Source organism: Mus musculus, chromosome 6, assembly GCF_000001635.26.
Source record: "Mus musculus strain C57BL/6J chromosome 6, GRCm38.p6 C57BL/6J".
Lineage (NCBI taxonomy): Eukaryota > Metazoa > Chordata > Mammalia > Rodentia > Muridae > Mus > Mus musculus.
In genome coordinates this window covers 29,588,003-29,611,633 of record NC_000072.6, presented here as the reverse complement: position 1 = coordinate 29,611,633, position 23,631 = coordinate 29,588,003, and the positions used below count along the sequence as shown (strand labels likewise).

General features: G+C 40.1%; 1 protein-coding gene across 7 annotated transcripts in view; it reads left to right on the top strand.

The window, feature by feature from the left end:
• The first annotated feature begins 1,775 nt into the window (after window positions 1-1,775).
• The window catches only part of Tnpo3 (transportin 3), a 69,032-nt gene continuing 47,176 nt past the window's right edge, over window positions 1,776-23,631 (top strand). For 2 of the 7 annotated variants that reach the window (NM_177296.5, NM_001347079.2), the window contains exons 1-3: window positions 1,785-2,268; window positions 22,405-22,605; window positions 23,538-23,611. In NM_177296.5, coding sequence (NP_796270.2) covers window positions 2,149-2,268; window positions 22,405-22,605; window positions 23,538-23,611 — 395 coding nt within the window. In that variant the 5' untranslated portion in view covers window positions 1,785-2,148. Of the gene's footprint in view, window positions 2,269-8,723; window positions 8,776-11,935; window positions 12,095-22,404; window positions 22,606-23,537; window positions 23,612-23,631 lie in introns of all 7 variants that reach the window. The other 5 variants (XM_030255470.1, XM_006505121.4, XM_030255468.1 and 2 more) reach the window with 5 other exon arrangements.

The window sequence follows — 23,631 nt, the reverse complement described above, 5'->3', positions numbered from 1 at the left end:
TTTCCTAAGTACTGGGATTAAATGCATGTTTCACCCTTCACCCCACAACCTCCAGGGCTCCCAGCTCAAATTCCAGCTTTCATTTAAGAATTCTTGTGGTTGCCAGGCAGTGATTGTGCACACCTTTAATCCCAGCACTTGGGAGGCAGAGGTAGGCAGATTTCTGAGTTCAAGGCCACCTTGGTCTACAGAGTGTGTCCCAGGACAGCCAGGGCTACACAGAGAAACCTTGTCTCGAAAAACCACAAAAAAAAAAAAAAAAAAAAGAATTCTTGTGACTAGTTGGGCAGTGGAGGTACATGCCTTTAATCCCAGAACCCAGAAGGCAGAGTTTCTGGACAACCAGAACCACACAAAGAACCCCAGGCTGGCCTCAAATATGCAGCAACCCTCCTGTCTCTGCCTCCCAAGTGCTGGGATTATAAATATGGTCCAGCATGAACAGCTTTAAATTCTCATCTTTTAAAATGAGGTTTAGGAGCTGGAGAGTTGACACACTCACTGATCTTGTAGAGAACCCACACTCAATTCTCAGGATCTATATAGCAGCTCACACGGTAACTCCTCCAGGACCAAGTTGCACATGCATAAATATGTAGGCAAAACACTCATACACATAAAAATAAGTCTTTAAAACTATTTCATTAGAGCTGGGCGTGGTGGCGCACGCCTTTAATCCCAGCACTCGGGAGGCAGAGGCAGTCGGATTTCTGAGTTCGAGGCCAGCCTGGTCTACAGAGTGAGTTCCAGAACAGCCAGGGCCCTCTACACAGAGAAACCCTGTCTCGAAACAAACAAACAAACAAACAAACAAATAAGCAAACCAAAACTATTTCATTAAAAAAGGACTTATTTTGGAAGGTTGTTAATCTTTCACTACATTACATTACATTACACATGGTCAGCCTTCATTAGATACTAACAGTTATTTTTAGTGAAGCAGCAATATTGGGAAACTGGCATGTTAACTGAGGATTGCTAGACAGTTGATTTTGTTTGTCATTTATTTATTTATTTGTTAATTATTTTCTGAGACAAGGTCTCTTTGTGTATTCCTGGCTGTCCAGGAACTTGCTCTGTAGACTAGGCTGGTCCAAACTCAAGAGTTAGGCCTGCCTCTGACTCCAGAGTGCTGGGATTAAACCTGTCTGCCATCACCGCTTGGCTGTTTTTTTTTTTTTTTTTTTTGGTTTTTTTTTTTAAAGAGACAGAGTTCCACGTATTAGAGGCTGGTCTTGAATTCCTCCTGATGGTGTTGTGGCTAACTTCCAAGAGCTGAGATTACAGGCTCTCTTCCTTTCTTTCTTTCTCTCTCTCTCTCTCTCTTTCTTTCTTTTTTTTTTTTTTTTTGAGACAGGGTTTCTCTGTGTAGCCCTGGCTGTTCTGGAACTCTGTAGACCAGGCTGGCCTCGAACTCAAAAATCCGCCTGCCTCTGCCTCCCGAGTGCTGGGATTAAAGGCGTGCGCCACCACGCCCGGCTGAACTGATGTTTCTTAAACACTCCTTGGAGACGGGTGAAGAAGTAGGAACCGGGAGGAAAGACTTTGGATTCCTTGCTGACGAGATAAGATTTGGTCAGGAACGTTAAGAGTAGCCAGACTTGAAGCTCAAATAAAGACTTACGCACCTAGGAGACTGACTACCTTGTGCCTACTTCCCCTTGGTTCTCCTAGTCCGGCAGGGTCACTTCCGGGAGGAGGCGGGGGAAACAAGAGGAGGCGTGCCGGGAAGGAGGCAGTTTGTGGTGCACCAGGCGGAAGTGTGCCAAAGTCTACGGACGGCCACTTCCGGCCCGGGGAAGCCCTGCTTCGGCTCGCTGCGTGGTTCGTGTCATGCGGAGGTAGGCCTCTGCGAGCAAGGCGGGAGGTGCAGAAGCCAGAACCCGTGTCCGGACTCGAGAGTCTGCGATTCTGGCGGGAAGACAAGACAAAAAGGAGGCAGGAACCTGAAAGCGACCTCTCCGCTGTTTCCGAGGGGGCAACTTCCACGAGGAACCCCCCTTCCCTGGTAACGGCCAGAAAGGAGGAGATGGCGCCAGTCAGGGAGCGGCTGTGGCCGAGACAGTGAGGACGCTTGAAGGCAGAGCAAGCGGAAGCCTAGGGAGGAGTATCGGGCTCTTTGCTGTCATCGCCGCCGCTCCCGCCAGCATGGAGGGAGCCAAGCCAACCTTGCAGCTCGTGTACCAGGCGGTGCAAGCGCTTTACCACGACCCGGATCCCAGCGGAAAGGAGCGCGCCTCGTTTTGGCTTGGGGAGCTGCAGCGTTCGGTGAGGTTCGGGGAGAGTCCGTTCTGAGCCGCGCGGGACCAGGGCCGAGTGGGATGGGATGGTTCTCCGCTTGAGTGGAGCGCTTGGCAGTGGGAGATCCTCTTTCCGAAGGAGCTGGTGCCGCGGGGTGGGGCTGAGCAGCCACAGATGTGCTGCCTTTCGGAAACCAGTGGCAACTGATTGGTCACGAACGGGCCCTTTCCCTCGTCTGTGGAATCCGTTTTGTAGTTCTGTACGTCTCGCTTGTGGTCTGGCTCTCCTTTAAGTGCTTTTGGTACACCTTCCGTATTCAAGAGTTGCATCTGGCAATACCTTCCCTTTGGCAGCCTTACTCACCCCTCAGTGTCCCTTGCCGATTTTCATTCGTGTTATTCTCGAAATTTCTCAGGCTTCTAGATTCGTGTTCGTACAAATTTTCTCCTCTCATTGGAGTGCAACGTAATATAAAGAAAAATTAGTTATGGTTTCAGGAAATCTTTGTAGTTCTTTTGTTTTATATCAGATTCCTACTGTATTTCTTCTGCCTGTACGTTTTTATTTGTAAGATGGCTATCATAGCTATATTAATTAGTCCATATTTTTGTGAGCATGTGGTGGAGTGTGTGTTGTATCTATCGTATTTCCACATGTTAAATTTTTGGGCTCATGTTTTTTCATTTTTTGACTCACACTTTGTATTTTCTTCCATGATTTTTCACACTCACCTTTGCTATGTTTTTATTTTTTATGAATTTTAATAGCTTGTGATTTTGCTGACAGTGTTTAGGTTTTAGTCTATGAACTGTGAAATTCTTTGAAAACTAAGGAGCCTCTTAACAGACTAAGTACCTACTTTCTTTTTCTTTTCCTTGTGTTTGGTGCTGGGGATCCAGTCCTGCCTACATCTCTAGCTCTCTCTCTCTCTCTTCACCCTTTATTCATTATTTCATTTTATACTCACAAACATGAAATGCTTGCTCTCCCTTTTCTGTTTAACTCATAACTGATGTTTAATGGTGCTGTATCTTCTTAAATAAGCCCCTAGGTTGCAAGTACATAATTAAAAAAAAATATTTGCCACTTTAACTCTGATGGTTGCATGTAAATGTGACACTCAAGTTCTTGTTTATATTGTGGGAAGACAAATAAAATTTTGCTGGGTGTGGAAGCACTCGACTTTAATCTCAGCTGAGATTAAATCTCAGCAGAGGCAGGCTAATCTCTGAGTTCCAGAACAGCCTGGTCTACAGAGTTCCAGGACAATTAGGGCTAAATGGAGGAGGAAAAAAAAGGTTCAGTGTAGGCTCCCCGTGTAGGCCTCCTGTAGCTTTTAGTTCTGCAGACGAGGGAGTTACAGTTCTCTACAGTTCTTCATACAGTTTTCTATTTTTTTTAAAGGATTTATTTATTTATTATATGTGTATATGCTGTAGCTGTCTTCAGGCACACCAGAAGAGGGCATCAGATTTTTGTTATGGATGGTTGTGAGCCACCATGTGGTTGCTGGGATTTGAACTCAGGACCTTTGGAAGAGCAGTCGGTGTTCTTAACCGCTGAGCCATCTCACCAGCCCCTCATACAGTTTTCTAACATATAAGTAACCTACTAGGTGAGCTCTTCTTTGCTGTATCTACTGATTGTGTTTTAAATCAGTACTGGAGAACCTATCATGGACAAACAAGTTCTAGATGTTGGTAATTGGAAACAAGCAAATGAATCTGTGGTGACCGCATAGTATACTCATGCTGATAATGTAACATGTCCAGAGCTGAGAGACATTCTTCAGCATAGAGCTTAAAGTATGTTAGGATTGAGTTACTCACCTTCCTCTCCTTTAGTTCCAATTATTCTGTGTGTCTATTCATTGTAGAATCTCAACAGGAAGAGATGACCAACTTGACAGAATAATTAGTTGGGAGAATTTTCTTTTTTTCTTTTTTTTTTTTTGGTTGTTGTTTGTTTGTTTTTGTTTTTTTTAATGAGAGATACTAGGGATTGAACCTAAGGCCTCACACATGTTGTGCAAATTGTTAATCTCTAAGCTCTATTCCCATCCTTTTTATTTTTATTTTGATAAAAAAAACTTTTTAAGTTCTCTAGGCTGGCCTTTAACTCACAATATAGCCTCTAAGTAACTAGATGTTGGTAATTGGAAACAAGCAAACAAGCCTGTGCTGACCACATAGTATACTCATGCTGATAATGTAACATGTCCAGAGCTGAGAGGCAGGCCTACAGGTCTCCTTTCCTTTCCATGCCCCAGGCGGGTTTGTTATAAACACACTATACAGCTGCGGGTACACTGTTGTCAGAAGAAATAGAATTATAACCTCTAGCCAAACTGTTATTTTCTTCTGGAAGGAATAGAGAGAGAGGAGCAGTTACTTAGCTTCTTTGAGGGAGAATGACATGTTTCTGGTGACAAAACTTGAGGTCCTTTGCAGTGAGGGAGCTGGAAGAATTTATTTGCTGACTCTGTTCTTCTGGGATTCCTTATAGATCAAGCCAACTAGTATCCAGGGGACATTAGGAAGCAGAGGCAGGTGGATCTCTGAGTTTCAGGCTAGTGTGGTCTATGTAATGAATTCTAGGACAGCCAGAACTATGTGGAGAAACCCTGAATCAAGGTGTGGGGGACGGGAAAGGGGAGAAAGTCTGCTGGAGCAGAAAAGATGTAGAAAAGGGGTGAAGAACACCCAACGTGCTTGTACATCATCATTTGGTCAGCTTCAGGGTGTCCATTTCTTTATTATGTGTTATGTGTGTGGACACACTTGTGTATGTCAGAAGACAACTTGTGGAAGTCAGTTCTCTCATGTGGGTTCTAGATACCTAACTAAAGTGGTCAGGCTGGGCAGCAAGTGGCTACAGTCTGTCTTTCTCAAGTGCCTAACTTGAGCATTTAAATGAACAATCACGTTATCACTTTGGCCTTTTCATTTCTTTATTTTCTTCAGGTCATGTAGTTGTACCCTGGATCTTGTCATTACCAAAATCACTATTCAGATATCCTTCTCTGAGCACAATCCATTAATTACTGTTTTCTGGCTCAAGAATTTCAAGTAACCCTGTGTTTGAATTTTTATTATTTTGCAGTCCTATATAATTTTAATTCTTATCAAAACTTAAGTTTTACTTTAAAATTTAAAAGTCTTTTGTGCTTGCTAGTATCTTTAAAATTTTTTTTGTTTTGTTTTCTATATATATATGCCATTTGTTCCCAAATGTCCACAGTATAAAATGTCCAATATATGTTCATATTGATAACCTATTTTCCTGTTATAGAAAACAGGAAATTTGTTGCCTGAAATAAGCTTGTAGCCCTAAGATTTATCAACTCCCAAAATAGCCCTCACCCCACTGACTTGAGTCAAATATGAATGATCATAGTCTACAAACATGAATTCAGAGTGCCTTTATTTTGTTGTGCGATGGAATTGGTGACATGAGATTGTATTAGTTATGGAACAGGGGAGTGGGGCTGGAGATACAGCTCAGTGCTTAAGAGTCCTTACTGCTAAGAGAGTCAGTGTTTGCCTCCTAGCACCTCTCTGGCAACTCACAACTGCCTGTACTCAAATTCCAGGGCATCTGGTGCTCCCTTCTGTGTACATACTCACACACACACACACACACACACACACACACACACGGGGATTGGGGGGGGGAGAAAGAGAAATTAAAAAATAAAAAGGAAAGTCAAATCTCAGAATTTATGGGTTTTATTGGTGGGCCTTTGGATGAGCAGGTTATAGGAAAGAAACAGGGATACTGCTGTAGGTCTTTTGTTTTCTAGAAGTGTTTTGTTTTGAGACAGTCTTCCTATGTATGCAGCCTTGGCTGGCCTGGAACTCAATGGAAATCTGCCTTCCTCTGCCTCCTAAATGCTAGGATTAAAGGCATGTGTCACCACAATTGGCTCTGAGTAGGTTTTAGGTACTGATAACATTTTTAGCCTTTGGACTGGTAGAAGTTAGTGGTTTGCTAAGAATGTACCTTGAAGTTTGAAGGACAATGAATGGCTATTGAGGGGGTTAAAAATAGTGCAAGATAATTTGGCTCTGTATCTGCATCATTCTAACTTAATATCATCAGAAGTTTTAATCAGCCATTGAGCCTTATAGAGTCTTTAACACAGGTATGGGGTTTTTGAGACAGGGTTTCTCTGTGTAGCCCTGGCTATCCTGGAACTCATTTTGTAGACAAGGCTGGCCTCAAATTCAGAAATCCGACTGCCTCTGCTTGTGCCTCCCCAGTGCCAGGATAAAAGGTGGAGGCCACCATTGAGCTGCCCAGGTGTGGGTTTATTTATTTATTTCCTTTCTGATAACTTTAATATGTAGAATCTTTCATCTGTCTTGGTTCTGTTTCCTAATTAACTGTCCTGGGAATCCCTCTTTAAACACTGTCCTAGGGAATTTCCTTCACCTCTTTCTTGTGTTGGGTCTACTGATAACTGGATTTTATAATATTTTCATGAATTATTCTTTCATTTGGTGGATAATTGAGGTTACCTTAAACCTTTTATTGTCTTTCCATTTGTCTGGAGGTCAGAGGACAACCTTGAGTGTCATTTCAGGAACTAATGTCCAACTCCTTTGAGAGAAAGCTAGTCTGGTTAGCCAGATGGTCCCTGCCTCCCCCATGCTGGTACCTGGCTTTTTAAATGTGGGTTCTAGGGTTCAAACTCAAAACCTTATTCTTTTAAGGTTAAGTTCTCTCCAGCTTTTTTGGGGTGGGGTGAGGGAGATGGGCTAGAGTTTCATTATGTAACCCAGGCTGTCTGAATTGGGGGTCCTCCTGTCTCTGCCTCCTATTAGAATTATAGTGTGCTACAATGTTTAACTCTTTTTTTAATATTCTTTTTTAAAATTTTTAAAAAAGATTTATTTATTATATGTAAGTACACTGTAGCTGTCTTCAGACACTCCAGAAGAGGGAGTCAGATCTTGTTAGGATGGTTGTGAGCCACCATGTGGTTGCCAGGATTTGAACTTAGCACCTTTAGAAGAGCAGTCGGTGCTCTTAATCTCTGAGCCATCTTTCCAGCCCCCAATGTTTAACTCTTGTCTTAACTTTTTCCCTTGGAAATGGTGAAAGGGGGTGGTGGTGGTAGTTGGAACAGGATTTTGCTATATAGTTCAGGTTGGTCTAGATCTTACTGTGGCTTAGGCTAGCCTTGAACTTGATTTTCCTCTCTTTTAGCTTCAGGATGGGCTACCGCCCATGTTGTCCCTTACTGTCTTCCTTTGCTCATTCTTTTCTGGGTCACTTTTACTTTGAGCAGTCTCCTAGTTTTGTGCCTGGAGATTATAAACTAGGCAGCCTGTGTTTAGCTGCTGCGTGGGGGAGTGAGGACAGGTGATGGAACTCAGGTGTGTAGGTTTTCATTTAATTTTGTGTTTTTAGATGATATTCCTATCCTTACTTGAGTCTTTTCCTGGGTATCCAGAGACCCTATTGAGTCTTGCAAGAGTAAACCACAGAGTAAAACCTCCTTTAGGATGGGAAGATAATACATCATTTGCACTGAGTCAAGGAGAAAATCTAGGGCTCTAACTGCTGCTTATACAGAGTTGGTACCTGCCTTTAGTTGTACCTGATGCTTATAGAATTCTGAGCTATGGATTCAGTTTCCCCAGCTAAGTCCATCCTGTCCCCAGGCAGATTTTAGCCTTTTTAGGTTTGTCCCATAAGATTGTGTTCTGAGTGATGGTGGGTGGCGCTTGTCTTTAATCAAAGTACTTGGGAGTTTGAAGCCAGCCTGGTCTACAGAGAGAGTTCCAGGACAGCCAGGGCTATATAAAACCCTGTCTTCAAAAACCAAACAACAGCAGCAGCAGCAGCAGCAGCAACAACAACAAGAAGATTATGTATCTCTCTGGTTTCTAAAGTTTTGGTGCTGTTTCCTTTTTCTTTGTTTTGCCTTCCCTTTTTTCGTTGTTGTTGTTGTTTTGTTTGTTTGTTTTTTGTTTTTTTGTTTTGTTTGTTTTTTTTCCCGAGACAGGGTTTCTCTGTGTAGCCCTGGCTGTCCTGGAACTCACTCTGTAGACCAGGATGGCCTGGAACTCAGAAATCCATCTGCCTCTGTCTCCTGAGTGCTGGATTGCCTTCCTTTTTAGACAGTGTCACCTGTAGCTCAGGATGTCTTTGAAACCTCTGCAACTCCTGATCTTCCTGCCTCTGTCCGACAAGTACTGGGGTTACAGGTGCATTCTCGAAAGTCCAGCTAAGACAGATGTTTTCTTTCTTTAATTTTTAAAAAAATATTTATTTTATTTATATGAGTACACTGTCACTGTCTTCAGACACATCAGAAGAGGGCATTCAATCCCATTACAGAATGTTGTGAGCTACCATGTGGTTGCTGGGAATTGAACTCAGGACCTCTGGAAGAACAGTCAGTGCTCTTAACCATTGAGCCATCTCTCTAGCCCAAAACAGGTGTTTTCTGATGAACCTTTATTTCTCTACAGACTTTTTCACCAAAATTCTTGGAACTCTGCAGCCATGGTTGCCTTCTCTGTGGTAAGGGGATATCACTGATAACTCTAAAATGTTTTAAAAGAAACTAGGTTATTTTGAATTAGATCTGAAAGAAATCCTTATGTAACAGCAGCTTGCATGTTCTGAATATTTAGTTTCCTTGGGCCACTTTCAGTGTGTATACAAAATTAGACAATTTAGAAAGCTATGGGGATCAAAGATTGCCTCTTTCTAGGGCTAATAATTCTGCTGTTTCCTTGTTTTAAGTTGTTGTTTCTTTCATAGAGACGATATGTGGGCTAGAAGTTATCTTAAATTATAGTTTAGATCTGGGGCTGTGGCCCAGTTGGTAGGTTGCTTGTCTAGCATGCATAAAGCCATGGATTTGATTCCCAGTTCTGCATAAACCAGGGGTGGTGGTGCATGCCTGTAATGCTAACCACTTGGGAGGTGGAGATGGGAAGACTGCTACACACTGAGTTTGAGGCCAGCTGACATGAGACCCTAACTTAAAAATGCCAGAGAAAGGTTGGTTCTGTAGTCCTATCTGGAAACTGAATGATGAAAAGTATAAAAAAAAAAAAAAAAAAGATGAAATAAAGTCATGCTTTAGTGGACTCAGTTGATATTTTGGTATATAATTTGTCACATGTCCATGGAAATTTTCTTAAAGTAGCATGTCAGAAAGGTTATGGGCCATGGCTATCAGTTTCTGATTTCTTTTCTATTTCTTTTCCCTTTTGGAATTTTAAAACATTTATTTAGGAGACAAACTCTTAAGAAGCAAGCCTTTCTGCCTACATGGTGTAGCAGCTGTGCTTCTCAGCTGCACATTCACACACAAAAGATTTCAGAATCTTTTTCCTTTCGATCACAGGTTGGTTCATTTTCCTTTGGTGGCCTAATGTGTGTCTTCCAGGATTCTTCTCATCATACTTAGCAGGTACCAGATCAAAGACAGATAATGCAGATTGATGTCCCAGTTTCATCACCTTCTAAGTATGTGACTCTCCAAGTTACCTAGGCGTCTTCTGCCTGGATTTCCTTCTAGAGTATGGATGACCCCAGAGCAGCTGCCCTGGCAAGTCTTCACCTAGCTAAGACTTCCAGTTTGTCTCTAGCAGTTGTATTTTACTTATTTTCTAATTTAGTTTATCTTTTTTTTTTTTTTTTTTTTTTGGGTTTTCGAGACAAGGTTTCTCTGTATAACCCTGGCTGTCCTGGAACTCACTCTGTAGACCAGGCTGTCCTCGAACTCAGAAATCCACCTGCCTCTGACTCCCATGTGCTGGGATTAAAGGCATGTGCCAACACGCCCGGCTAGTCTATCTTTTATTGATTTATTTTTGTCCTCTAGTTAAATGATCTTTAAACCATAACTTGATTTTGGAAGGATGTCTTTTTAAAAAATAAAGCTTTCTATATAGTTCTGAGGGTCAGTTACCTTAATGAATATAGGAATGAATATAGTTTGCTTCACACTGGAAGAGACTGAGTATGTAAGTAAGCGATAAAAAGGAAAGGCCATCCTAAGATTAGAGACTAACCTACTTGTAACATTCCATTTGGAAGTGATTAGCCAGGCATGGCTTTAACTAAAGTGAAGTAAGTTTAAATAAACCCATTGCATTAGTTGGCCAGGCAAGACCTAGCTGTGGAGTATTGGAGGCTTTGTGATGGTGGTTTTGTGGGTATGGTTGGTTGTTTTCTGGTGTTACATGTTCTTGCCTGGATTAATTTCTTTCTGGTCCACCTGGTCTTAGACTAGTTGATAGTTTGATCTAGGACACAAAACCATCAAAACACTGCTATATTTTCTAACAATATTGATTTTTTCAAAACTTTTCCAAATATTCAGCTTTTATTGCATTTGTTGTTGTTGTTTTTTGTTTTTGTTTTGGTTTTGGTTTTTTTGAGACAGGGATTTTCTGTCTGTCTTGGAACTCACTCTTTAGACAAGGCTGGTGAAAAATATATTTTATGTATTTAAAAAATATTACTGTACACGTATGGACACTCAAAAATAGATCTGAGCACATCTTCTAGAAGTCTGTTTTTTGCCTTAAATGGGTTGGGAGATAGAGTTCAGCTGCTCAGACTTGTGCAGCGAGTGCTTTCACCCACTGAGCCATTTCACTGGCCAGATTTTGTGGATTTTAAATATTTATGCCAGATGTTTTGGTGTATTCCTTTAATACCAGCACTTAGGAGACAGACGTATGTAGATCTCTATGAATTTGAGGTTAGTCTGTTCTACACAGTGAGTTCTAAGATAGCCAAGGCCACATAAACCTTGTCTCAAAGATGCATGTTGATTTTATTTTTATTACTTATGTGTGTGTTTCTGTGTATGAGTTGTGCATGTGAATGGGGGTACCCACAGATGCCAGAAATGGTATTAGCTGAAGTTGGAGTTACAGGTGACTGGTATCAGTTGTATGGTTGCTAGGAAGTGAATCCTGGACTTCCATAAGAGCAGTATTTGATCCTAACCACTGAGCCATTGAACCACTTCCCTTTTTTTTTTTTTTTTTGGTGACATAGTCTCACTATGTAGACCTGGTTGGCCTGGAAGTTGCTATGTAGACCAGACTGATCCAAATTTACAGAGATCCTCCAGTCTCTACCTCCCAAGTGCTGAAATTAAAGGTGTATGACACTGTGTCCAGAGATTGTGGATATTTTTTATTATGAGAAAAAGAATCAGAACAAAAAAAATTAGCCACTTTTGTTGTTTTGCTTTGAGATAAGTCCCACTGTGGAACCATGATCTTTCTTCCTCAACCTGACCATTGAGAGATTATAGGTTCAGGCTTAGCTTTCAAAAAAATACTCATATGTATTTGTGTGTGGGTGTGTTACATTTGTGTGGGCATCTGCAGAGGCTTGCAGTGTTGAGGCCCAATCAGCGATTTTGGTTGTTTTGTCAGTTTTCGAGCTGTTGGTATAACAGCGAGTCCTGTGGCAAAAGTGCATCATTAAAGAAGAAAAGAGACAGGCACTGTGCAGATACGCTGTGAAGTATAATGAAGGACTTGGAGCTAGTGAAAGATTGTTGGGCCATAGCTTGTCCCATAATCATCACAGAGTCATGGAAATACCCTTTGAAAGAAAAGACTGATGTAAAGATCCGTTCTGCTGCTGCTGCTGTGTGAAGGTGATTGGAATTAGACCTTAAATGGAACATGTTCTCTTGTTGCAGTCTCTTTGAAATGTGCTGCTAGTGGGAGCTGCAGCTTCCTCCTGCTGACTCTGAGCCCCAGGCTTCAGTTGAGATGGCCCTTTGAGAATGTGGAGCTTAGTCCAAGCCTGGATTTCAGTGGGTAGCACCTGGCATCTGTGCCTAGAAAGTCCTTGAAGTGTAAGTGCTTTATTCTCTCCTTGTAAAGAGTCCTCTTTGTTCTCCGTTACTCCCTTTCTTTCTGCAGCTTAGAAGGAGGGATGATGAGCAATGTACTCTAGCTTCCATGGGGTCAGGTTTTGGTTGGCTTGGTAACCAAAACAAGATAGATAACTTGTTACTGTTTTAAAGCAACAGGCCTTTCCTTCTCCCAGTCTCTAGAATGCAGAATAAAAATGAAATGATAAATTACTACCTCTTAATGTTTAGTATTGGCTGGATTATCGGGAATGGAGGGCTTTTGTGAGGAGGGGAATTAGATACTGGGTTCAAACTCAGGATCTTACACATGCTTAGCAAATGCTCTATAACAGAGGTATACCCCCAACATCTAGCCACTCTTCAGTAGTGGGAATCGAACCTAGGACCTCAGGCATGGTTGGTAAGCACTTTACCACTGAGCTGTATTCCCAGATCTTTTCAACTTTGTAGTTTGAGACAGAGCCTCTCAGAGTTGTCCAGGCTTACTTCAAACCCTCTGTGTAGCCCAGGAAGGCTTTTTTTTCCCCCCTTCGGTTTTTCGAGACAGGGTTTCTCTGTGTAGCCCTGGCTGTCCTGGAACTCACTCTGTAGACCAGGCTGGCCTCGAACTCAGAAATCCGCCTGCCTCTGCCTCCCAAGTGCTGGGACTAAAGGCCTGCACCACCACGCCTGGTATTATTTTTTTAAACTAAGATTTTACTTAGTAGATTTTTTGCTTTTTGAAGCAGGGTCTTACAGAGCCTAGAACTCATATGTGGCCCAGGATGACCTTAAGATCTTGTTTCTCCCTACACTTCTACCTACCCAGTGCTGAAAGCATAGGCATGTACCACCACTCTTGGCATTTAGTAGCTTTTGATTATCATTTTGCCTGGTTGTTTTACAAGTCATTCTCATAGTCTTATTCCAAAAGACAAATATTAGAAAGGAATGGTACAGTTGAGTACTATACAAGGCAACTTTAAGACTTTAAAGGTCTAGCTGGACATGGTGGCTCACACCTGAAATCCCAGTACTTAGTAGGCTAAGGCAGAGTCTATGCCTCATAATCTTAGCCTATGGCTAAGGTCATGAGTCTAAGACTAGCCTGGGGTACACAGTGAGGCGCCCTCTTTGTCTTAAAATTAAATAGACATTTGGAGTTAGAAATAACCTCTTCCCTTTTGGTTCTGGTCTACATATTTTTACAGTAATTTGGGAATTTTTCTAAGGTCAGTTTCCCACAAAATTGCCTAGGAAATTTATATAGCTGTCCTCTATAGTTCAATTAAAAAGCAAGGGGGCTGGTGAGGTGGCTCAGCTGGTAAGAGCACTGACTGCCCTTCTGAAGGTCCTGAGTTCAAATCCCAGCAACCACATGGTGGCTTACAACCACCCATAATGAGATCTGACGCCCTCTTCTGGTGTGTCTGAAGACAGCTACAGTGTACTTATGTATGATAATAAATAAATCTTAAAAAAAAAGCAAATGCCTGTTTTCATAGTCAGATTTATACCATTACTGTGACAAAATTTCTGAGATAAACAAAAAGAGGAAAGATTTATTTGGTTTCGTGATTTCAGAGTTTTCAGTCCATGGCCATTTAGCTCCATGGTCCTCAGATTGTGATGAGGCCAAGTATCGTGCTAGGGAGTGCATGTGGGACAAAACTGCTCATGCCATGGTCACTGGGGAAAGGAAAAGGCAAATTCAGGGCCCTAGAAGGATGCATGCCTTGCCCTCCTACTTCTTCAACTAGGCACCACCACCAAAAATCTGTCACTTTCCATAGTCCATTATGGTTGGGATTTCTATTTTTAGCATATTTTATTTCTTTTGTGTGGGGTGGGGACACATGTATGCCATGGCAAATGTGTGGAGGTCAGAGGAGTCACTTTTGTTTTCATGTTGATCTCGGATCCAATTCAGGTTGTCAGGCTTGGGGTAAGAACCTTTATATGCTGAGACATCCCAATGGCCCTCATTTATGGATTAACCCATTGATGAAGTTTAAAACCTTCATAACCAATTATGCCACCTCTAAACACTGATAGATTGGTGATTTCAGTCAGTGAGCTTTGGGGACATTTCAGTTCTAAATTATAACCTCCTTCTAGATCACACAATCATTAGAATATGCAAATTTCCTTTTTTTCCCCCCAGACAGTATTTTAGTTATTTGTCTTGTTGCTGTAATAAAATACTTGAGAAGGGAATTTTTGCAAGGGTTTGTTTTGGCATACGGTTTTAGGAAGCATAGCCTATCTTGGCAGAAACATTAAGCTAGCAGAAACAAGAGGCAGCTAATGATGTTGTGTCCACAATTAGGAAGCAGAGAACTATAAAAAATTTGGTTTAACTTGTTTATTTTTGTTAGTCCAGGATCTGAACCTGTGGAATGATAGGTACCATTCACATTTAGGTTAGTTTCCTACCTCATTTAACCTACTCTAGATAATTTCTCACAGGCATTCCCAGAGGTTTGTTTCCATGGTGATACTAAATCTCATCAGAGGGTCTCATATAGCCCTAGTTGGCAGCAAACGTACTATATACCCAAGTATGTCCTTGAACTTCTGAAGTTCCTTCTGCCAATATCCTTAGTGCTCAGGTTGTCCTAGCATCGGTGTTACCAGCCTTAGTTTTTGCTGTAGTGCTATTAATCCAGGGTCTTGGCAAGCATTCTATCAACTGTGTGCATCGTCCACAGTGCCAGTGCCATTTCTACTTGGTTTAGTTGCCTCGATCTGAATATGCTGCTGCTTTTAGTATATTTCAGAAAATATTTTAGTATATGTCAGAAAATATTTCAAGATTTTTGTCTCTGAAAATTTACTGAAACCCTATGTTTTGGGAACTCTGGTGATTGCCTGCCCCTATCTCCCAGGTGTTGAGATTACAGATGTACATCTCAGTACATGGAACAAACTTCAGCTTTTAGATTTTCGTGTACACACACACACACACACAGTAATAATGGTTTGATGGATGGCCTAGCATTTAAGTGAATTTTTGTTCCAGGGCATCTGACTAGGTAGCAGTGTCTGGACTTGACCCAGTCCTTTATTCCAGCCTGCTACTGTTGGGTTTGCAAACATGAGCCACCAACCCTTCTGTGATTTTAGTCTTTTTAAATTTACCAAGACTTGTTAAAAAAATTACTCTTTTAAAAGAAGATTGCATTTGTTTTTATTTTACATATTTGTTTTTCTTGCAAGTATGTATGTGCACTGTGTATGCCTGATACTCAAGAGGCCAGAAGAAGGTGTCAGATGCCCTGGAACAAAAATTCACTTAAGTGCTAGGCCATTCATCTAACCATTATTATTTTGTAAGTGTGTGTGTGTGTGTGTGTGTGTGTGTACAGACATTAATTACTTTTTGTGTGTTTGTGTATTGGTCAGAGGACCATCTCTGGGAGTCAGTTCTCTTTCCACCTTGAGTTCTGGGGGCTGAACTGAAGTCATCATCAGGTTTGTGTTACAAGCTCTTGTACCCTTGAGCCATCTTTACTGTTCCATATTTCTTGATCTTTACTGGGTTACACAGAATATTTAGACTGTTTTTCAGGACATCTCTTGGCTGTTTTTGGTTTCTCATTGTATGTGTTTGAGTCTGAGGGGTGGTGAGAAAGTGTACGTGCTTGTGTGTTGTGTGAGTCGGCATGCATGCTTATGTGGAGGTCAGAGGATGGATGACTCAGTCATTTCACTCCTGCTCCCTTGTGGGAGCTGGGTTCAGTCTCTGATTGATTGGAAGGCCTGCTTGCAAGCATCTATTTGATGAACCATTTTTATTGAGCTCTGAACTTGAATTTGATTTTCAAATCTTAGTTTAATTCAGTTCCTCAGTCTTTTGAATTGCCTAAAATTCTTCACCTTCTCAATTCTTTTGGCTGGGAAATTCTGTTATAATAAAGTTGAACACTGGATAGATGGTATGAGATAATGTCAGGAAGTTGCAGGGTGTATAGGACATAAACTGTGTTAAAGGCTCACTACTTTTTGTTAACAATCTCACAGCAAGATTTTCATCATGTTTGGCTTCTTGAGATTTGCTTTCTACTTTGTGCAAGGCTCTTTACAGAATGTCTGGAGAGCTTTGTGGTTCCTGGATTTTAAGACTGGGATTCTCTTGAATTCCTTTTTTTTTTTTTTTAATTTATTTGGTGTGTGTGTGTGCGTGTGTATAGAGAATGTGAATGCCAGGTGTGTGTCAGTGCATGCATGGAGGTCAGATGACAGCTTTGTAAGGTGAATTCTCTTTGTGTTAATGTGGATTCTGGAGAGTGATTTCAGGTCACATACCTTTTTTTTTTTTTTTTTTCCTTTTTTAATTACATTTTGACAGAAGGTCTTGCTAAGTTGTTCAGGTCATCTTGAACGTTCCATTCTCTTGCCTCACTTTCTCAGTCTTAAGCACTAGTATTTTAGACGTGCACAACCTTGCCTGGTATTCAAAGGATATTAAAAACAAACAACAAGTATTATAAAAAAATTCTAGGAAAATAAATCCCTTTGCCGTTTATGTTTGCCATTTCTGTTCACAAGTTAACCAATTTGCCCAAGGCTATTTATTTATTTATTTATTTATTTATTTATTTGGTTCCCTTCTTCATTTTTATCCATTTATTTATTTATTTTTATGTGTGTATATGTGTTTTGTCTGAAAGTATGTCTGTATCATACATGTGCCTGGTGCCTGCAGAGGCATGAAGGCATCAGATCCCCAAGACTGGAGTACAGACAGTTGTGAGTATCTGTGGGGGCTGGGAATCGATCCTAGGTCTTAACTACTGAGCCACCTCCAGCTCCTCTCCTTTATTTCTTAAATAGTTAAGTAAGAAATATAAATAACTAAAGCAATATGCAGATGCTCATGCACCATAACCCCAGTATCTGAGAGACTAAGGCCTGAGGCAGATGAATTGCCATGAGTTCAAGGCCAATTTGGGTTACAGAGTGAGGCTTGGCCTTAAAAAAGCAAAATATAGCCTGCCGTCCTTCCTACTTGCAGCCTCCATTGGCGCCAGTCTCTGTAGCCCAGGACTCCATGCGATTGTCTCCCCTCAGCACCATGCTGCTGAAAAGGGAAGGGGTGAAATCAAACACCCCCAATCATTAGAAGACTTGGCAATCAAAATGGTACTGGGTTGCCAAATGTTGGAGAGCCTACCTTTTTCGATATGTTAACCAATAGTGAGGCTTCAGTAGAAGTTTCCCATTTTGTACCATCTACCCTAATGAGAGTAGAGCTCCCGTGCCAGATGAAAGTTTCCATTTTGCCTGTACCACAAACTAGCAAGCAAGATTCCTGCTTTCTTAAATGTAGTGGCTATTGCTGGCCTTGTGAAATGAGCTCACAAGGGGCAGGGAGGCTTGGAATGCCTTTTTATCTTACTAGTGCTGTGATGGGATTTTAATCTAACATGCACATTTGAAGATGTTATGCACGTTTTTGAAGGAAGTGTAGATCCCACTCCAAGATGGGGAAGTGATTGGGTTCACTATGATAAGCTAGGAGAGGTGAGGGAAACAGAAACCAGACTGGCAAGGCACCTGGCCAGTTTTGAATTGTTTCTTAGCTCCTTGGTTATGATCAGGAGAAAGGTGCCTAACTGATGGGATCCTGTTTAGTCATGGATGACTTTATTTAATCATAAATCTCATGTTTCACTTAAGTGTATCTATGGGACGATGATCAAGCCTGTTGTGTGCCATATACTGTAGAAACAGACTGTCCATGAACATTAGGCAACTAGGAGAAAAACTATACTTAATTGGAGTTACTTATTGTGTATGGGTTTTTTTTTTTAAAAGCCAAATATGTCACTTATGTTGAATAAAGAACTAACTTTTTAGCTGTTTCATTTAGAGAGATGTTTGGTTTATATTGTTCTTGGGGGGTTTTTTGTTTGTTTGTTTGTTTGTTTTTTGTTTTTTGTCTATTAGAAAACATTTTCTGTAATTTGAAGATAAGGGTAAGTATTGATCCAGAAGAGCTAAAATAAATTTTGTCATATTTTTTTTCTAAAGACTTATCTATTTTATGTATATGAGTACACTGTAGCTGTTTTCAGACACACCAGAAGAGGGCATCAGATCCCATTACAGATGGTTGTGAGCCACCATGTGGTTGCTGGGAACTGAATGCAGGACCTCTGGAAGAACAGTCAGTGTTCTTAACCTCTGAGCCATCTCTCCAGCCCATCATATGGTTTATTACCATCAAAAAAAAAAAAAAAGTTCTAAAAGTACAGTCAAGGTTGCTGGAAAATACAGGCAAGGCAGAAATTGTTGGAGATGTTAACTTCTTCAGATTGAATGAATGTACCTCAGCAGCCAAAAAAGACATACATTTTAATTATTGCTGAAGTAAACCTAAAACTTCCAAAATGTGTGTGTGTGTGTGTGTGTGTAATCTATATATTTATTTATTTATTTTTAAATTAAGGTTTCTAAAAATGGGATGGACAAGTTGGGAATGGTAATCTTCTACGAACAAATTATTTTTGTTTTAAAGTTATAAAACAATGTACCTTCAATGAAATGGAGTTACTAAACATGAACAGCTTTGTTTTTTATATGATTAAGATCCTACTCCAAATTTGAAAGCCAAGAACCATATTAGTCTCGTGGTGCTTCAATAGTCTCCATCATGCACACTAAATCTGCCGTCTCTTGTTGCATTTTTATTGAGTCTACAGATTGGCTTAGTCTGAACGTTCTCAGATACATGCTAGACATGAGTAGAAAGTTAGACTTAGGCTCCTTTGCAGTCTGAGGAGAGAAACTGATTCTCAGAGCAGTGTGGAGAAATTGGGCAAAAGTTCTAAAGCTGCGCCTGACCTCACTGATCTTTGAAGTTCCACAACATCAGTTCTACCATGTTATGTTACACAAATTACCTAAAACCAGACCATATTGAAGGAGAAGAAAAATAGATTTGATCTTTAATCAGTGTAGAAATAGCATTGAATTACAGCTCTCCTCCATTCATTTTTGGTGATGTGCTTTGTTGTTAGTGTTAAATCTATTGTTTGTGGTATGAGGATCTATACTAAATATGCATTTAACATTTGTATTTGCTAGAGTACCTCTATGAAGGAATCCTTTACATTTCTGAGGCTTGGCTTTTAAAAGTTAATCAACTTGTATGTATGTGTATAGGTGTGAGTGTGGGCCATACCCCCTTTGGAAGTGAGAGGGTAGCCCATGGGAGTGGTTCTCTCTCTCTGGGTGGATCCTGGGAATTGAATGCTTGACAGCAGGAACCTTTTGAGCACTAAACTGTCTTGCCTGCTAGAAGCCATTTTAAAAGAAAATGTTTCTCTCTGTGTGTGTGTGTGTGTGTGTGTGTGTGTGTGTGAGAGAGAGAGAGAGAGAGAGAGAGAGAGAGAGAGAGAGAGAGAGAGAGAGAGAGAGATTAATTGTGCCTGACATGACACTCATGTTGAAGTGAGAGAACAGCCTCTGGTGTCAGTCCTCACCTGTTACTTTGTTTGAAGCAGGACCTCTCTAGCTGTTTGCCATTGTGCTGTGCACTGTAGGCTTTCTGGCCTTGGAACTTCCAGGGGATTCTCCTGGTCCGTCCGTCTCCCAGGAGTGCCAAGGATAAAGAAGTGTGCCATGGCTGGCTGGATGTGTGCGACAAGGGCATTTACCAGTGAAGTCTTCTTGTTTCTGAAGTTTGTTATTGGCTTTTTAAAAACTAAATGCTGTTTAGAAAGGGCTCGGGAATAATCTCTGATTTTTTTTTTTTAATCTCTGAATTTTAATTTCTTACATGTAACAGTTTGTAGTATTTATTTATTTGACTGAATAGAAAATCTTTGTTAACATTTTTTCTTAATATTTTCAGCATATCATAATTAATTTTCTTCTGAAGTGTTTCAGTTAAAAACAAAAACCAAAAACAAACAACAAGAAAAAAACAAAACTCAATTGCCTTTTTCTTTTTTTTTTTTCTTTTACCGTGTAAAAAGATTAACAAGGATAGTATTGACCCACTGTATTAGAGAAGAAACCACCACTTAATCCACTAATGAAAGGCATGGATGTCTTAGCAGCATTAGTTAGGCAATCTCTTCAAAGTTCTTCTGGTTATTAAGTTTTCACTGATAGAGTATCCTGCTTTCCTGCTTACAGTATGGGAATGAAAAGTCCTTACATGTAACATGTAGTGTCAAATGTCATAGGCAGTGATTTTCTGTCAAACCATATCATATAGAAGGAAGGTGTGTGTGTGTGTGAATGTCTACAGATACAAATACATACAAGTAAATGTTAAAAAAAAGTCTTAGCTGCATATTTGATACTGTAAGACATAGAACCTCTTCAGTGGTTTTCTTTTTTTCTTTTTTCTTTTGTTTCATTTATTTACATTCCAAATGTTGCCCCCCCTTCTTAATCTCCCCTCCAAGAATTCTTTACCCCCCTTTGCCTCAGAGAGAGTGCTCCTCCACCTACCCAACCCCCCACCCCACTCCCACCCCCCAATCCCCTTTCCTTGGAGTATCAGGTCTCTACAGGATTAGGCACATCTTCTCCCACTGAGGACAGACAAAGCAGTCCTCTGCTACATATGTGTCAGGGGCCATGGACCAGCCCATGTATGCTCTTTGGTTGATGGCTCAGTCTCTGGGAGCTCCTAGGGGTCCAGTTTAGTTGATACTGTTGGTCTTCCTAAGGGGTTCAGCTCCTTCAGTCTTTCCTCTTAACTCTCAAAAACTGATCAGCATTTTGATTTTGATTTTCATGCTGAAAATAAATCAGTTAAGCATATAGTACAAAATGGCAGATGTTTAGGTCAATTCCGGAAGTTCTTAGAAATCCTGTCCTATTCCAAGCTAAAATTAAATTAATTTAATGTCTTTTAAAATGGGGCTCCTTGACAACTCAAAAAACAGGTTTTTAAAAATGATTTATTCATTCTTATTTTATATGCATTGGTGTTTTGCCTACATGTGTGTCTGTGTGAAGGTGTCAGTTCCCTTGGAACCTGTGAAAATTTCATTTGGACTAAGATAATGTTTCCTGTTCTATGAGATGTACTTCACTTGGTAGAGTGCCTAGCATACACACAGACTCTGGTTCAGTCTCCAGCATTGTATAAACTGGGCATGGTGTTACACACCTTTTATTCCAGCTCTCAGGAAGTAGGGACATGAGGATCAGGTTATCCTCTGCTACATAGCAGTTTTGAAGCCAGTCTGGAATATATGTGTCTGTCTCAAAAACAAAGCAAAACAAACAAAAAAATCTTTAACAATTGGCATTGTTTCAAAATTGAGATTGATTCTTTTTTCCCCCTCTGTATTATTGCTGTTCTGTTTTAGCCTTGTCTTATGAAGAGGTGGTTTGATGTGCAGTTGGATTAGAATTTGTCAATCATTAATCATCTACTGTGTGCTGCATGCTTTTCTCCCAGAGTTCTCTTTCAAATAGGACTCCCCTTTATAATTGTGACTAGCTATTAGTCATCAGATTTGTTGTGTTTTTTTTTTTCCTCTTCTTCCTTTTCCTTTTCTTCTCTGTCTTTTATTTTTTTGTTTTTTTTTTTTTTTTTGAGCCAGGATTTTTCTGTATAACCCTGGCTGTCCCGGAACCTTCTCTGTAGAACAGGCTGACTTAAACTCACAAGATCTGCCTGCTTCTGCCTCTTAAATACTAGGATTAAAGGCATGTGCCACAAGTCCTGGCATTTTTTATTATTTCTGTAGACAAGTTTACTTATTTTTTTGAAAATTATTTTAGTAGCATTATGAAAATCTGTCATATATAATCATATAAGAAAACAAATGAAGTATATGAAAATTTCATTTGGACCAAGATATGTTTCCTGTTCTATGAGGTGCTAATGTTGGAAAAATATGTCCAATGAGGCCAATAGAATATATTTTCTATTTATAGATAAAATGTTTCAAGACTTAGTCTCAAGAGTAAAGAAAACATTTAAAGGAAAAAAGAGAAGAAACATTCAACTTGTAAATAGGGTTAGAAGCTTTTTAGCAATGTTTTAGTTTTAGTAGAAATTTCTGGGACAATTTATTACCTCCTAATATAGTTGATTATTCTAATTTTTTAGATTCTGTCCTTTGATGCATTTAATATGTCATACTAGAGTATATCTCAAAGTCTTAGGGAATACTGTTGTTGAACATTGAACAGACCCTACATACAAACTAAAGTTAATTTGTCAAAATTTTTTTCATTTTATTTAGTCTAGCTATATGTCAAAGTTATATGACTTTAAAATTATTTATAAAAAATAATACACTTTCAGCTATCTTTTATTTATTTACTTTCAGGTTCACGCTTGGGAGATTTCTGATCAATTGTTACAGATCCGACAGGATGTGGAATCATGCTATTTCGCTGCCCAGACCATGAAAATGAAGATTCAGACCTCATTTTATGAGCTCCCCACAGACTCTCATGCTTCTTTAAGGGACTCATTGCTAACTCACATTCAGAACTTGAAAGACTTGTCGCCTGTCATTGTAACACAGGTAAAGCCTGTACTCATTACGGACATTTGTAAGGTCATTTGGATACGTTACATCCACTTTGGTTAGCATTGATAGGCCATGTAAGGTAATTTTATTGCTATATTTTCACAACTGTAGCAGAATAAAAATGTTTTCTTTTTATTAGTCTTTGGTTCATTAGGCTTCAGACATTAACTATTGCAAGTGGGGGTGAGTATGTCTTATCTAGCATGTGCTCCCACTGCTAAAGTTGCAGATGATTAAAAATATACTATTCTGGATCAGATTTTTGTAGTTAACTTTTTAAAAATATATTTTCTGGGACTGTTGGTTAGCACGTGTTATAAATGAAACATTGAATGTTTTTGCTTTGCTCTTTAGCCAGGGAAATAGATTAGAAAGTAAAGTATATCCATGGCTTCAAGATGAGACTGGAGAGAGAAGGGAAATGGCAGTCCATTGAGGACTGAGTCACAGATGTAGCTTTGTCAAGTTCTGTGGTATTGCCAAGTAAAGGTAAAGAGTGGCGTATTTTGAGGACATGTATATGTTTAAACATGTTTTGTTGTTTTTAAACTGAGCATAGTGGTTTAAACCTATAATTCCAGAGCTTGGGAGATGCAGAAAGGAGAATCAGGACTTCAAGTGCAGTCTCTGCTACATAGTGGGTTTGAAGCTAGCCTGAGCTAGGAGAAACTGCCTCAGAAACACCAATGGGAATATATATTCTAGCTACCAAGTATATTTTGTTGAATATTTTGGTTTTGCCTTTAAATTTTAAGGTTAATCTTTAAATCCAAGCAGTTTGTAGCTAACAAGATAAATGGGTAGATAGACTTTCATGGGGAAGGAGGAAAAAGGATGCTAGTCTTAACTGTCACATTGTTGGGAAAAAATGTGGTGTCTGGTGTCTGTTTATCTAGTTTATTCATTTAATCTCTATTCCTGTTCAGCTGGCTTTAGCAATAGCAGACCTCGCCCTACAGATGCCTTCTTGGAAAGGATGCGTACAAACATTGGTAGAAAAGTAAGTCATTTGTAATTTGT